A 15887-nucleotide genomic window follows, 5' to 3' on the forward strand; every position below is an offset into this window, starting at 1 on the left:
TGTTCGGGATGTAGCGGACAAGGACAACAGTGGCTGGAGGAAGGCTGTTCCCTGCTGCTGGGCTGTGCAGGGAGGACCTGTTGGGCAGCATGGAGTTTGTGATCCGTGGTACAAGTGCTCCGCTTAAAAAATGTACTTTCTTTTTGTCTTTTTAATAAACCTACATGAAACGACCACGACCTCTTCTAAAGGGTTCTCATGCACCGAGGTCCCTGTTGTGTAAAACGCCTGGCGGTGCGGAGAAGTCACCGTGCCCCTGGCACAAGCGGGGGAGCCCCGTGGATGAGGTGGGGATGTCTCTGATGTGAGCGACTCAAACCGCTCGCGAGCTACAGCTCCTGGGGCTGATGCAAGGGATCTGCCGCAGCCGGTGAGGGCGAGTGGCTTGGATCCAGCGAAGCTTGTAAGTTCTGGGATGATAAATGGCACGCGTTTCTGCTGCTCGGTTGTTATTACTGGCCTAACCTATTACCAGTTCCACGCAGCTTTGCAGCTTTGATGCTGTTCTTCATCTTAGAGAGCTTTGCTCTTCCCATCACTCTCTTGCAAAAAGAACTGGATTGGTTTTTACCCTTCACTAAACAGATGGAGTTTCTCTGCCCGAAGCCTGACTGTAGTGAGAACTGGAAAAGAGGACTTTTCTCCCACAAATGACAGATGCGTCACCTGTTTGGTTGTGCTCTGGAGGGGTTTCTAATTCACTTGCTGTGAATGCTCTGTGGCACGTGTTGTGTCTGCACTGGGGGGGTTAAGTGTCATTTAAGAAGAACCTGATATTTTGAAGAGACCTTTGTTAACGGAGGCAAAATAGCGAGAGTGAGGGGAGGGAAAAGGCCAGCTGTGGCAGCAGAATGTGGGTGTTGCTCCCAGCCGGGTGCCTGCGTTGTCTTTGGTGTGGTCTGGGTTACAAACCGTGTCCTTACAAAAACCGTAAGGACACGAGCAGGAGCAGAAGGGGACGGTCTTCTCCAGGCAGTTCTCTCTACCAGCCCATGGCCGCAACTTTATATCCAGAGAGAGTTATGAGCTGCAGATGACCCAGCAAAACTGTAAGCTTGTGTACATGGTGCAGTCTGAGTGTATCTGGAAAGGAAAATCTCATTTGGGGAAAATCTTACATGTTACTTCCTCGTGGTTGGACCCTGGTGTAAGTGGGACTGCAGAAAAGGGGAAAAAATGACCCAATAATGTCTTGATGTTGCAGCAGGTGACTGCCCGACAGGTTTGCTGCAGTGCCGTGCCATACATCGGATCAAAACTGATCAGTCTGCTCATGGAAGACAGCTGTGAAGGGATCGTTGCTTCTTGTTCAGAGCAAAATTTGGAAGCTGTTTTGTCACTATCTTGGGGCCTCAGCAATTTCTGGCTGATAGGAAGGAAACCTGTAAGGTGCTTAAAACAAAAAAGGTACAAAACCAAAACACCCAAATGCTGTGTTTGGGTTCCTAAAATGGCCAGATAGAATCTGCTTTCGTCATTCTGTGGAAAATGCAGACATGTTGAACATCAAATCTAACTTATGATTTATTGCTAGAAATTTTCCAGGAAGAACTGGTGCCTGGTGAGATTACAGATGCTGTAGTTTGGTGGTTTATGGCTGGAAAATGAGTTAAACCTTCCATCACACTGGTACTTAAATGGTTTTGGTCACCAGTTTTCATACACCTGACTGTATGTGGTTCTCTGTGCTTGTCAGGCAGTTCTAGCTGACTGGTAATGATAGTTTGTCTCCTGGATTTAGCTGTGGCTTGGCACTAGCTGCTGGCTGCACAAGTTTCACTGGTTTGATTCAGAAGAGATCTGTAAATCTTGCGCTGTAGCTTCAGGAGAGGAGGAAAGTCGGTGCTGCCCCACGAAGGTGAGTAAAGCTGTGTTTGTCCTGAGCGCCGCATTGTTGCTGCTGTGGGACAGGAAAGGGTATTTGTTCCTCCTTGGCTTTGATCGGGGACTGCTCCTAGCTCATCCCGTTGCTGGGGGGAAGTAGCCTTTAAAGCTTGAGGAGCGATGGAAGTGCACGCACCAGCAAATGCAGATCCTGGCTGTACTGCAGCGCTCCTTGGGCTGTGTGGGTTCAGCCTGGGTCTGCCGCATGCGGTTTCTAATTATTTCCTTTTCTATGAAGTCTTTTTCCCATATTTTCTCATGGTGAGGCCTCCCATCCCCAGACAGAGAGCCGGTGCTAGCTACGAGATCTAGTGCATGCAGTGTGTGTTAATAATGCAGCAGCACACGATCCTGCCATTGCGTGTTTCCTTGCAAGGTACCTGGATGCGTTAAACTTTCCAATGAATTCTTGTGTGTCCTCTACCAGCAGGAGACGAAATGCCGGCTGCTAGAGGACAGTAAAATCATCTGAAATGCACACTTATCATTTTCTGCTTGTCTTCAATTAAACTGATTACCCGACTTCTTTGTTGTTCAGAGCTCAGACCGTTTCGCATGCTGCCAGCATGTACTTTGGCAACGGCGGGCAATGGGATTTCCTGCATTGTTTGAGTCTTTGCCATTGACCTTTGTGGTCGTTGTTCTGGCACTGCCTCTGCTCTGGCAGGGGTGCAAAGGGCATTATTCAAAGCCTGAAAGAAAAGAGAAAGAATTGCTTTAAAGGCATTGAGTGCTTTTTGTAATCGGTGGCTCCTAGGGTCATTGCTGCAAAAGAAGGGGAATTGCCGGGGCTGTCAGGATAATTACCCGCTTTTTTTATTGTTCTCATCCCAGTCTAGATGACAGTGGCGTGATTTCTAGTGAGTCATAAAAATATGCCTTCCATACAGCGTTAAGATGGTGGCCCTTTTGGACTACACAGGGAGAAGCCTGGTTTTGGTTCTTCTCGGGAAGTCTCGTAGGTGCTGGAAGCACTTGGCTCTGCCCTGGAGGTTTCCGAGCTCCACACTGGGGGCTGTGGAGGGCTCTGCTGGAGAGGCTGGTGGGGTTGTGCTAGAGCCCTGTCGCAGCCCGTGCCGTGGACACTGGTTCCCACAGCATCCGAGAAGATCCACATCTCCGTGCTGCTGGAGATGGGCACACCATCTGCCTCATCGCAAGGGAGGCTGTGTGACCCATTCCTGCCGCCGTCCCCATCGCTGCGGCGGTGGTTGCTCTGCTCCAGTAAATCATTTGCTCAGCCTGTGCCTGGAGCCTTGTACCTTGAACCTGTTAGAGGTCGGGTGCTCAGCCAGCTCCGGTAATGGAGCGGTGCTTGGCTTGTCAGCATGATGGCTGGGCTGGGGGAAAGGCTGAATGCACAGCTCATCCTTTTCTTCCCCTTTCCATCTGGAGCCTCCCAACCCCTGTCTCCTCTGTCAGGTGCCTGCAGTTGGTCTGGAAAGAGCCAGCCTCGTGAAGGTGCCTCCGGTGTTGCTGGTAGACTGATGCGAAGGGCAGATGAGGTCTTTGGAGTTAAGATCTTTGGAATAAGATACAACTTCTACATTATTGATTTAATTGCATTTGCATGGTATTGTGCAGCTTGAATTAAATTGTCTGGAGCAAGATCTTGTACTCGGTGTGCCGTGGTAGAAAAATGCCAGAGCGCTTGGGTTGGAGTAAGTGCTCCGTAACTCCAGCCTTATAAGTCCAGCAGGCGCTGAGGTTAGCTAGGGGATGGACAGCAGCATGCCAGGCTGTCCTGCTCGCCCCATGTGCTCATTCCCTGCCTTGCCGTAGGTCTGTCCCCACTCTGATTTGTACCCAGAAGAGAAGAGGCCTCTGTGGCACTTCCCTATGGTGGGACAGGGATAACCCGGGGAGGTGAGAGCCCCAGTTGAGCCGCAGCAGCCTGAAGGAGCCTCTCATCCTGTGTTTCTTTGAACCTGTAAATGAACTCGGGCATGAAACGTGAGATGTAATGAGCCCCGTTGTTGTTATTGTTGGAGTTGAAAGCCCAAGCCCTCTGCGTTGTGTGCTGGTGCTGAGTTTAAGCTATTTTCTGCTGGAGAAGTAAATTGCTCCAGCGGACAATCCAGGCACGTGACTGCTGGGGCACGGTCATGGAAAATTGGCTTGGTTGTCATGTTTATTTGCTCTGATATAACTTTTTATGACATTGTCGTGCAGCTTTTTCCAAGGCTACTGGAATGTGTTATTCTTTATTTCTTCCCTTCCGCTATTTTTTTAAAGGAGTACTATCAGAGAAACTGTATATAACATTGATTTTTATTGGGTTTGTGGGTAAGGAGTTACAGGCTTCTCTAACCGACTAGGGCTTTTTCTTTTTTCCCCTTTTTATGACAAATTAGCACAGAACCCCTCTGTCTAATGTAGCTGTAGCTCATGATTACGATTTGTAGCAGGAGAAACTAAAATAGAAGTTGTTAGCTCTTCTTCCTTTCTGATGAAATCAAATTTGCCCGGTTTTAGTCTCAGCTCATGCCGCCTTCTTCCTCCGGGGAGGGAAGTAATCACTCTCTTGCCTTCTGCGGGGCTGGGTGGCTAAACTTATCAAGTGGTTTCTCATATGAGAAGGTGTTGAATAGCTTTGGTTTGTTCCTATACAGAATATGCTGGTGTTTGTTTCACTTATGTTGGGATATAAAGGCCGGGAGTGTTTCCTTTCGCCTCTCCAGCTGGGAGTCAGACTGACACACAACAGGAGGTGGCGAGAAGTCTTTGCAGCAAAAGGAGCTTTTGGCGTGTTTTTCTTGAGGGAGACCTACAGATCAGTCAGTCCTTACCCCGCAGAGGCTGTAGCCTTCTTTGTCTGGGTCGCGCAGAGCTGATTTCCTCCTCTGAAGAAGAAAGAGTGCTTTTCCTGCATCCCGTGGTCTCTTCCCATCGCTCCATGTGGGAGACCTCCGGTACCAACGGCGCTTTGTATCTGTCTCTGTGACAATACTCTGATTTGCTCACCTCCCATTAAATGTTTCCAGCCTGAATATCAGGTAGCAATAGAATATTTTTGTTGGTTTTTTGACATATTGCAAAATCTATTTTAACTGCTCTTTCCGTTGTCGCAGGTGAAGAGGGAGCAGGGTGTCTGAATACGGATGCGTGAGCTGCCATGGATAACAAAGACTCGGAAGCTGAGATCCACCCTCTGAAGACTGAGGACGTAAAAGCTCAAGAGAACCATGAAAACTCTGTGGAGAGAAGAATTGTCAGCAAGCAGTCATCGCGACTGTCTCGGCTGTCCCGGTGGCGCACGGCTGCCTTCTTCATCTCATTATTTCTGTGTCTGATAATTGTGTTTGCTTTCTCCTTTATCATTCCTTGCCCAGAGAGGCCCGTTTCAGAAAGAACATGGTTCCGAAACTACGACAATGCAGGTGAGCTTGCTGTAGCACAATAAATACTGTCCAACAGTCCTTTTCCTTTATGTGCCACGAATTTGAATTGTGGAGCTCTACCTAAGCGCGATCTGGAGCCAGGCCTGCAAGGATGCCGCCCTTGGGAGTGAGAGCTGTGAATACCTGACCTGGATAAGCAGTGGCCCGTCATAATTGGAGTGGCCTTCCAGGAGGTGTTTACAGGATCTGATGGAGAAATTAGATGCTGCTTTGAAGTGCTAACAAGGTAGCAGGCTGGCCTCATTTAGAAAAAAAAAAAAATGGGGAAGGGTATCTGGGAATAAATCTTTGTTGAAGTTTGGTCTGTAAAATATTCCCTTGAAGTTTGAGCTGAGGTTTGGAGGCAATTAGGCATTTTTTCCTCTGTCAGTATGACTTTCTAACTTTTCCCCATGGCTAACAGGAAGGGGAGAAGAAGAATTGCATCTTGTTTTTTTTATAAATTGCACAAATTTATAGTTGCTTTAGTAGGCTCTTTAGCCTGGGTACTGCTCCCTGGTGGCTCAGCATTTGCTTCTGTGAAAGCTTTTCTTTAATCTTATGTGCAGTGGGTGTATGTTGGTCATGCTGTAAACACAGAGATAGTGCTCACCCACGGGGACGGAGCGTCATGCGTTAATGCAGAAATCCCAAGTTCTGCTACTCCAAGCTGAAGAAGGCTGCTCACAGTGGAGAGTGAGAAAGATGGAATATCTGAGGCTGGGGTTCTTGGGTTTTGAGGTTTTGGTTTGTTTTGGTTTTTTTTTTATATTTTGGGAATAGCAACCCCACACCAACACCAGAGTTGTTCTTTGTTCAACATAGTTCAAATTCTGCCTGCTTAGCTATAAAAAAAGACAAATCCTCCGGGGAATAGCAAATCTAAAAAATCCTTTGGCACTAACTTCCAGTCCTCGGTACTCATGTAGATGGCTTTTTTTAATACAAAAGCCAGTTTGTCCTCATGTTACGCTGTCAGAGATGGAGGCAGTGAGTAGGTCTGTAGGAATTTGTGTTTTGCTCCAGCTACCTCTGCTGTTGGTTGAGGCAATCCTCACCAGCGCCTGCCTTGTGATCTCGTTTACAGTGGCCTACCAGTTTCTCGCTATAGAAGATGCGAACGAAGACAAAGTGCAAGATGTCATCTTTGCTCTCAAAGCTAGCAATGGCACCAGCAGCTTCAACAGATCCTGCCTGGATGAAGGTAGCTGATTCAGAAACAGAAAGCCTTGTAGTAAGGGCTGTTCTTTCTCCTTTAGCTCTAATGAGTGAGACTGCTATGGGACTGGGAGAGAAAACCGGGTTAGCTGGGTGGGGAGAGGAACTGGGTGAGTCCTAGCTCTCGAGTGGCGCGGAGCAGCAAAGGTAGGTGTAGGTAGTGCTCCCTCTGACATCTCTTCTTTTCAGGTCTGCCTTCTCCGTGTGCCTTCGTTGCTGCTGTGTCTGGCACGAACGGCAGAGTGCTCTGGGAGAGGCCTGCTGCCGAGGAGATTGAGTGGATGGAGTGTGGCATCAAACAGCTCGGGGGGGCTGAGGCCCCCGGTTGCTTGGTCGTGGGGAAGCCGGGGTCTCTTACAGCCATTGACCTGCAGACAGGTGAGTGACAAGCAGAGTACTGCTGCCATACAGGGGACGGTGCTACTTGCTTTCCTCACCTGGGGACCTTCAGGCCATGGAAGCGGGGGATGTCAGCGTGACGTGACTTGCTGGTACATGAACAATGACCACAGGGTATTTATTATCTTGAAAACCTTGCCAGAGCCATTTGCTGGGCTGTTGAGAAGCGCCTGTTCTCTCAGCCTCTCTGTTCCAAAGGCTGGACTCTGTTGTGGTGGTTTCTGCCAGCCACTGTATTATAAGAACAACTTTTCAACAGCTTTTGAAACAGGAGAAGCAGTTGCTAGCTGTGAATGTTACTTTATACTCTCGGGGTAGGACACAAACCTGCAATGTTTCTCAGTCGTTTGCCTGCGAGTGCTAGGAGTGCCTGCAGTGGCAAGAGGAGTGGGAGTTTTAGGGATTTATGACTTTAAAGTCATCAAGGAGAGGACCTGGGCGAAGTACTCACCCGCTTCAGTAGTCCAGGATTTTGCCTGGTTCCTCTGGAAAGCTTGCTTAATTTCTGAACCTACAGATGGAAAAAACCCATCATCAACTTGCCTAACGCGGGGTGAGGGTAAAGAGTGCCTGTGCTTCTCCAGGAACAGGGCAGTGACCATCTGTTGCACCCTGAACCTTAGAATCAAAGAATTGTTTAGGTTGGAAAAGACCTTTAAGATCATCAGGTCCAACCATTAACATAGCACTGAGAATTCCACCACTAAACCATGTCCCTAAGCACCTCGTCTGCCTGGCTTTTAAATACCTCCAGGGATGGAGACTCGACCACTTCCCTGGGCAGCCTGTTCCTGTGCCTGACAACCCTTTCGGGGAAGAAATTTTTCCTAATATCTAATCTAAACCTGCCCTGGCGCAACTTGAGGCCGTTTCCTCTCATACTATTGCTCGTTACTTGTGAGCAGAGACCAACATCCACCTCGCTACCCCCTCCTTTTGGGCAGTTATTGGGACTGACAAGATCTCCCCTCAGTTTCCTCTTCTCCAGGCTGAACAACCCCAGGTCCCCCAGCCATTCCTCACCAGCCTTGGGCTCTAGACCCCTCACTAGCTCTGTTGCCCTTCTCTGGACATGCTCCAGCCCCTCCATGTCCTTCTTGCTGATGAAGCTTGAAATACATTTCTATTTTGGGGGTTGCTGTTTCGAAGGTTCTAAGCAATACATGTTCTCCCTTGGAAGCGTGCTTAGGTTCCCATCCTCTGTATCTGGTATTGAGCCCCTCACACCCTATTTTCCAAAGTTTGGGAGAGAGAAGTAGCAAGAGATACAGCTCTAAGGAGTCTGAGGAAAATCTAGTGTAGCTTTTAATTTCCAGTGTAGATGGAAGCGTAGACACACACAGAGCTGGAAAGCTTTTGTACCAACTGAGATTTTAGTGCTGTTTCCCTCATCAATGGGCTTTAGCACAAGTTATTTATAAACTGTTAATGAAGTAGTTGCTTTTAGGTCAAAGTGTAGAAGGGTGACTGCTGAGGCAAAGGCACGTAGCTAAAGGCAGCCATAAAGAAATAGCACAAGCATGGAGAGAAGCAAGCAGGCTAAAGCACAGGTCACAGCAACAATACGGTAAGAAAACATTCCATAGATAAATTAAAAGCAAGAGATAAAAAATGGCTTCAGATAGAAAAGTGAATAAGCCAGAATTTGATGTGTTTGATACCTTTTTGTGATTTAGTAGGTTAACAGGGGTTTCTTAGCGTAGCTGACTTTTACTGGGGGTTAGGAGGGCAGATCAGAATAAAATGTATTTAAATAGGCTAAATGTATTTAAAGTGGCAAAGTCTGACTTAGATCACATTGTGCTAAAAACGGTAGTCGAACAATCTTTAGCTGTTAATGATTCATCCTCCTGGAGGCTTGGTGAGATTCCAGGGCTCTCAGGCTGCCTAGCCTCTGCCTGTTTGGAGAGGTAGGCAGATTATCATCTGAAAGGAGATAAAAAATGGCTTCAGATAGAAAAGTGAATAAGCCAGAATTTGATGTGTTTGATACCTTTTTGTGATTTAGTAGGTTAACAGGGGTTTCTTAGCGTAGCTGACTTTTACTGGGGGTTAGGAGGGCAGATCAGAATAAAATGTATTTAAATAGGCTAAATGTATTTAAAGTGGCAAAGTCTGACTTAGATCACATTGTGCTAAAAACGGTAGTCGAACAATCTTTAGCTGTTAATGATTCATCCTCCTGGAGGCTTGGTGAGATTCCAGGGCTCTCATCTGAAAGTGTCTGATGTGGTTCAGATCTTTAAATGCTGATAAAGTTAGTGCTTTTCTATCAATTCCAGCTGTGTGAAGTCTTGCTTTCTTCATTGCCAGAATAAGCGACCTGAGAAAACAAGAAGGAAAGTGTAGGATTGCATGCTTCTGTTTGTGTGGGACATTCCTGCATGTTTCTCTTACAAGCAAACTGGGACACAAGAGCTTAAGATTAGCTGTTCCAGGTCAAAGCAAAAGTCTCCGTAGCTGGGTGTTCCACCTCTGCTGGGGCCAGAAGCAAAAGTCCTGAAGAAGAGGACAAGAGTAAGCGTATTGTCACACCTTCTCTCTACCTTATCCTCCAGCAGCCTGCACTGTGAGCCCTGTGAGTGGTTCTGGTCCTTGCTGGTCTTCTAAGGGATAGGGCAGAAAGGGGACTACAATGTATGAAATCGCTTCTGAGCAAGAAATCGCTAAATAAACCAGAACTCCCAACTTGGAGAATGTGTGACAGGGAGAAAAGTCTATAAAATTATGAGTGATAAGTAGAAGAACAGGGAGCGATGATTTCCTGTCGCACTTCTTCATTGCTCCATGGTTCTTTTATCAAGTAATAGGTTCAGAAAAACCAAAAGGGGATACTTCTTCACATCCACTCTATGGTGGATGCCAGGAACTTACAAGTGTTTAGTAAACAAGTGGGCAAGGGCATGGGAAGAGGGGTCTAACACTGCTTGGTAGAAAAGACCTGCCTGTAGCTCGGAGAGCTTGTGAGCATCTGGACCTCATCCAGCCTGAAGCAAGCAATCTTGCTTTGTGTCCTCTGCGGCTGCTTGAAGTGAGAGCTGAACTCCGCCATCTAAGTCCTAATTTTATTATTCCTTTGGACAAAAAAACCCCCCAAAACCACAAACCAAAAAAAAACACCAAATCAAAAAAACCCTCAACCTTTCACCCATGTTAGCTTTGCTGTCTAGGAACTGGTCTCATTTCCATCTTGGCATCTGTTGCTGCACTGCTGCTCTGACCTCAGGCTCTGAGGAAGCACCATAGCACTCTAGATGTTGGACAGAATAGTCCCATCTCCCACTGATGGAGCAGGAGGGGACTGGATTCACAGTTCATGCTCTTTGGGAGTTGTGATAGAGCGTGAAAGCTTCTCACGTCCTTTGTGTTGAATACGTCTCATGGTTACCTCTTTCTATTCTGCCCCTCTACTCTGCTCTGGTGAGGCCTCACCTGGAGTACTGCGTCCAGCTCTGGAGCCCTCAACACAAGAAGGACATGGAAGTGTTGGAGCGGGTCCAGAGGAGGGCCACAAAAATGATCCGGGGGCTGGAGCACCTCTCCTATGAGGCCAGGCTGAGGGAGTTGGGCTTGTTCAGCCTGGAGAAGAGAAGGCTGCGGGGAGACCTGATTGTGCCCTTTCAGTACCTAAAGGGGGCCTATAGGAAAGATGGGGAAAATCTTTTTAGTAGGGCCAGCTGTGACAAGACCAGGGGTAATGGTTTTAAACTAAACCAGGGTAGGTTTAGACTAGATATAAGGAAGAAGTTCTTTACAATGAGGGTGGTGAAACACTGGAACAGGTTGCCCAGAGAGGTGGTGGAGGCCCCATCCCTGGAAACATTCCAGGCCAGGTTGGACGGGGCTCTGAGCAGCCTGATCTAGTTAGCGGTGTCCCTGCTCCTGCAGGGGGGTTGGACTAGATGACCTCTAGGGGTCCCTTCCAACCCAAAACATTCTATGATTCTATTAAGTCAGACTGCTCTTTTAAAAGAGTAAGATGCTTCCTCCAAATCTATATCCACTGTCTAACCAGCAAAGAATGGAGTCTTATGCATTGAAGTGCGGATTTCATCAGCCTGGTCTTACTGGTGTAGCTTTGGACTGCGCTGAAGCTAGGATATAGTTGTTTAAAATTTAAATTCTCTCCTTCCTTTGCCTGCTTGTTTTCTTCGGGGATAAAATTCTTTGCCTTCCCATGATTTCCTAGGGGCACTCTTCTACTTCACATCTGTTGTCATAGTAACAAATCCAAGTATTTTTTTCGGTGTTTCAGTAAAAGCTTTGGAGGAATCCTACAGGAAATACGGCCTGCCTTCTTAAGTTATTGCAGGCAGCATCAGGTAATAATTCCTTGGACTTCATTACAACTGCCTTCCTGACAAAGAACAGATGATTACTGAAATAATAATTGCTGTCTGTGATGCTGTTTAAAGGGGAGGGTAAGCATTTCCCCTCTGAGCACCTAGTTAGTCACTTAAGCCTTCCTTAAAGAGAGAAAAACCCACCAGTCTCCCCTACACACCAAATTCCACTGCAGATTCCACTGGGCAGCGACTGGAAAGTGGCCAGCAGCAACCCTGGGTAGAGTGTGTGGAGTAAAGTCACCCAGCTGGCCTGGAGCTGTTGAAGAGAAACTCCATGCACACACACAAACACCATTTTTTAAAAACCAAAGCTCTGCTACCTCTATTTACAGACAAGTTTGAACGTGCTGTGCATGTTCTTTGAACACGGGAGAGGTGGGATGGGAACTGCGTTGCGGTTGGTCGCCTCAGCATGGAACATCTGCAGGAACATCTGCAGGAGGCAAGTTGCAGCGAAAAAAGGTTTTGTTGGGAGTAGCTGCAACGCTGTGGTCAGAATTCAGCTGCTTTATGGTCTTAAAATGCCTGCGCAGGTTTAAATACACAGCAGCAAGATTTTAGATCACAAAAAAAGAATTCTCCATGCCGTGATCATGCTGGGAAGCTTGTTAAGCTGAGGCACCGGGAAAGCTGTCTGTTCTTTGTGCCCAGGATGTTAGGATGCATTTGTGCAGGCAGCAAGAATTACTTTCTGATATAAGTTGGAATTGTGGATCCTGGGATTCATTTGAAATGCAACGAAGTACCTGGTGGTGAGCATAAATGTGAGCATAAATGTGGCTGGCTCGTGGTGCTGATGGGCTGCAAATGGCTGGCTGCTGCAGAGTACTTCGAGGAGCTGGGGCGTTAAAAGCCTTTCAACCTAAAGTACGTTTTAGTGAATGTTTCCCAATAACTTTGTCTTCTAGGGAAGGTTCAGTGGAGACAGAGCAGTGACTTTGGAGCTAATTATACTGTGCTGACTCCCGTGTCAGTGATTCCAGATGTGGACAGTGATGGAGTTCAGGACCTGATAATCTTTATTGCTACAGGAGATAAGGTATGTCAGTCTGAAGCTGTGATAAACCCAGCGGCCGGACCACAGGGCACGGCAGGAATGTTATTTATTTTGATTTTGTAGTCTTAAGAGGAAATGCCCAGAGGCCTCTGATGTCTGCGGGTTTGGGGTAGGTTCTTTCCCACCCTGCAGAGGTGTACTCCCAAATCAATGCAAGTGTTTAATAGTTTTAAAAAAAAAGAAAAAAAAAGAAAAAAGCTGGCCAGGCATCCCTCCCCCTTTTCAGTCTGCACTCCTCACTGCGTGTTCCTGGGCTCTGCATGGAGTGAGCCTGGGCGAGATGAGCTTGCAGTTTTCTGGGACTCTGCTCAGAGAAGTGGAAGTGAACTAACCCTGACAGGTTTGGCTCTTAGATCAAAGCACAGCTGACAGCCAGCACTTTCGTACCACCACTGCCCTTTTCTGATACCTTTCCTATCTCTGCCTGTGGTCTGCTTTGCACGGCTCTCTTCCTAGTGTCACTGCGCTGGTTAATTCTGCCTTGGGTTCATTTAGTGAAGTAGCTGTTAGTTGTATGTTGTCTCCATTCCAGTATTGCTTTTCCCGTTTCTTAGAGGGGGAAAGTCACGTAACTAAAAGCAGTTTTATACTAAAACACCTGCATCCGTGATTGAGTGGTACAGCATCATCTGCACGCACAAGCTGTCCTGTTTCAAGCAGACAAAAGTTACGGTTCCCTGCAAGTCTGATGGGAGGAGTGGGAGCCCTGTGCCCTCATACCACAGCACTCCATAAGCAAATAGGGTTTTGCTGTCCAAGACGTTGTTGTTGCCAGAGTCATCAGAAATTCTATCCTCTCCGACTCCTACGTTTCTCTTCTGTTTTCTTTCCTCCTTGCTTTTGCTATCCCAGTTATCTCAAGACTTTTTTTTCTTTTTTTAATCTTAGGCAGCCAAGAAATGTTTGAATGTAGTCTCTGTTCTGCAAGACTGCCTTTTGATTTGTTTTCCATTTAACCTCTCTAGCTATCTTGGTATGAAATCCCTTCCTCCCTCTGGACTTGGCAAGCACTCTGTCAACTCCACTAAAAGTATGTTCTTTTCTGAGAAAGCACGCAAAATGTACGGAGCTTGAGTGGAGCTCTGCAGCTTGGAAAAAGGCACTGCTGTTGGAAGGGAGAGTCAGAATTTGGGTACATTAGCTTTGTTCCTAAGAAGGGCTGAAGTCGAATGTTACATTATACTGCTGTTTCCTGAAATGGCAGAGCTTTGAGCAGCCTGTGGGGAAGGGTCTGTGTGCAGGGGGTTTAGATGGCGGCTTTTCCTGAGTGTCTAATGGACCCCTACCTGCTGCACCCCTCAGCACAAATACAGCTGGGAAAATGGGACATTTTTCAGGATGCATCGCCTGTAGCCGCACACAGAGGTATTAAGCAATGCAGTGAGCAAGGCGGTGTGTGTTCTCACTCGCTGGATGAATACCTTTGGCTGTTACTGTCCCAGGGCAGCTGCTGGACCAGTGCCTGTGAGTAAAGGTGAAGCTGATCTACAAGAGCTGGTATGTGTCTCCTCCCAGTGCAGGAGGCTGGGAACAGCTGGTGGATGCATTGCTCTCCCTCTCCAGATGTGTTCTTTGTTCTCCCCGGCAAACTCTGTCCCTTGTTCACCTGCCAGACTCCAGATTCACTTTGAGAGCAGCAGATTTCCTTCTCTTTCCCAGTTTCTCCCTCTCAAGGAAGAGGAAAGGGTTCCTACCTGACTCAGCATCTCTGATGGATGCTGTTTCTCCCCATCTGATCTTTCTCCTTTCCCTAGCGTGCACTGCTCTCCGCAGACCGTGACTGTTGCATTTGAATCTGATCTTGGTTTTAGCCTTTATTCTCCTGGGTGAAATGTTTTTAGTGGATTCTCTTATCCTGCACAAAGAATATAAAGAAATCTGTCAGCTCTTTTATCCCCTTGAACTCATGTCGGCCTTAGGAGGAGTAGATTAGGGCACTTAAAATATTTAGCAGAGCTACGTGTGAAGTCAAGTTTTCCCTGTGTCCATATGCTGCTTTGTTTCTGCCTTTAGGTCCCTCTCCATTGCTGTCACTGCTCAGTGGGCTTGAATTAGCAGACCCATTCCTTAGCAGAGCTGGGGCTTGTTGCCTGGCGGGCCCAGCCTGCAGGGGAGGTGGTTGGCAGAAGCAGTAAAATCTCAGGGCAAGTGGCTGTGCTGGAAGTGCTTTTCAAACTTGCAAAAGTATTCACAGCAGAGGGATCATCTAACTCGTGCCCACACCTCCAACATCAGGGAGACGCTTTTCATCTGTGCTTATGCTTTTCCCATTCAGCTGCCGTTCAGTACCAGCTGCTCAGAAGCTTTGGAAAACACTCAAGTTGGAGCAGTAACAGTGCGATCCAGCTTCAACCTTTTTATTTTTTTTTTAATCCCTTCCCTGAGTAGATTAAGACCTTCATCCATTCAGGAAAAAATGGGAAACAGATCGGCTCCACTGAAAGCCTGAACGTGGATGGCAAAGCTCGCTATATCAGGCTGAACCCAGACTCCTCCTACTTCCTTTTCTATACAGGTACAGTTCTCTTTGTGAATTCAGTCTGAAAGAGTGATTATAACTGTGAAATCAGGATTACTAAACAGTTGTCCAAAAGAGTGGTTTTGCATTCTTAAAAGCTGTGCCGTGCTTTCACCTGGTGAAAGAGCTATTCAAGGCCAAGAGAAAGGGGGGGGCTTCTGCTTAAACTAAGGTTTGTCATGTACTGTAGTAATTTTATTTGAAAAATGTTGAGAATGTAAGATTTAAGTAGTCATTTATAGTGAACGATTGCTGTGGAACACTTGGATTATGAACAGATAAGATGTTAAAAGCATTCAAAAGCAGGCTTGAGTCTCAAAATACCACTACAACTCTCTGATGCAAGCCCTAAAAATATAGTTGATCTGCCAGATCTGGAAAATCGTAGAGTTCAGAGCAAGGGCAGGATAACTCATCTCCCTCATTCTTGCTTTTTTTTTTTTACAGAAAACTCTCTCTATGCATATTCCCTGAAAGATCTCTACAGTGCAGCAACTGGGATGGAAATTAAGCTTCCCAGCCTTGAGCAAGATCTTCACTGGGAGAAGAACATTGACAGCACCACGCACCGCTTATCCCTTCTCAGGTGCGAGGTTATGTCTTGGTTGCTGGTGGATTGGAGGTTACCGGTGTTCCTGACAGGGTGGCCTGCTGTGGCTTTGTTCTTTCCCAGCTGCTTGGCTTTTGGACTAGGAGCAGATCCAAAGCTCGGGGAGAGGGCTGGTGTCGACGGCCTGGTCAGGGTTTCACAGGAAAGGAGGGAAAGCAGACTGGGGTGTCCTGTTTGCATTTACTGTGCAGGGAAAAAAAACAAACCCCACAATAAAACCATCCACAGTCTAGAAAGCATAATCCTTTCTCTGTCCTTGTTCAGCTCTGGAGACATTCGTTACCTGGCGAAAATTCCTGGGCGATCACGGGAGAACATCTTGGTCGTAAACTCGGAGATGGCTGCGCTGATCAATGCACAAAATCTTCAGACTTTGTGGACCCTCAATGTGTCCCGTGTTGTGAGGTAGCGTTACCAATGTGGGTTGAATGAGGTATTTCCAGCCTCCCAGCAGCAGCGGTGTCCCAGCAGACGC

At 47.2% G+C, this 15887-nt stretch overlaps 1 protein-coding gene across 1 annotated transcript in view; it reads left to right on the top strand.

Moving 5' to 3' along the window:
* Positions 1 to 28: 28 nt before the first annotated feature.
* The window catches only part of FAM234A (family with sequence similarity 234 member A), a 21400-nt gene continuing 5541 nt past the window's right edge, over positions 29 to 15887 (top strand). Inside the window, exons 1-9 of the mRNA XM_009649420.2 lie at positions 29 to 403; positions 1742 to 1858; positions 2123 to 5264; positions 6352 to 6468; positions 6672 to 6860; positions 12136 to 12266; positions 14673 to 14799; positions 15250 to 15388; positions 15677 to 15817. Coding sequence (XP_009647715.1) covers positions 5000 to 5264; positions 6352 to 6468; positions 6672 to 6860; positions 12136 to 12266; positions 14673 to 14799; positions 15250 to 15388; positions 15677 to 15817 — 1109 coding nt within the window. The 5' untranslated portion in view covers positions 29 to 403; positions 1742 to 1858; positions 2123 to 4999. The remainder of the gene's footprint in view (positions 404 to 1741; positions 1859 to 2122; positions 5265 to 6351; positions 6469 to 6671; positions 6861 to 12135; positions 12267 to 14672; positions 14800 to 15249; positions 15389 to 15676; positions 15818 to 15887) is intronic.

This window comes from Egretta garzetta, unplaced genomic scaffold, assembly GCF_000687185.1.
Source record: "Egretta garzetta isolate BGI_Z169 unplaced genomic scaffold, ASM68718v1 scaffold42, whole genome shotgun sequence".
NCBI lineage: Eukaryota > Metazoa > Chordata > Aves > Pelecaniformes > Ardeidae > Egretta > Egretta garzetta.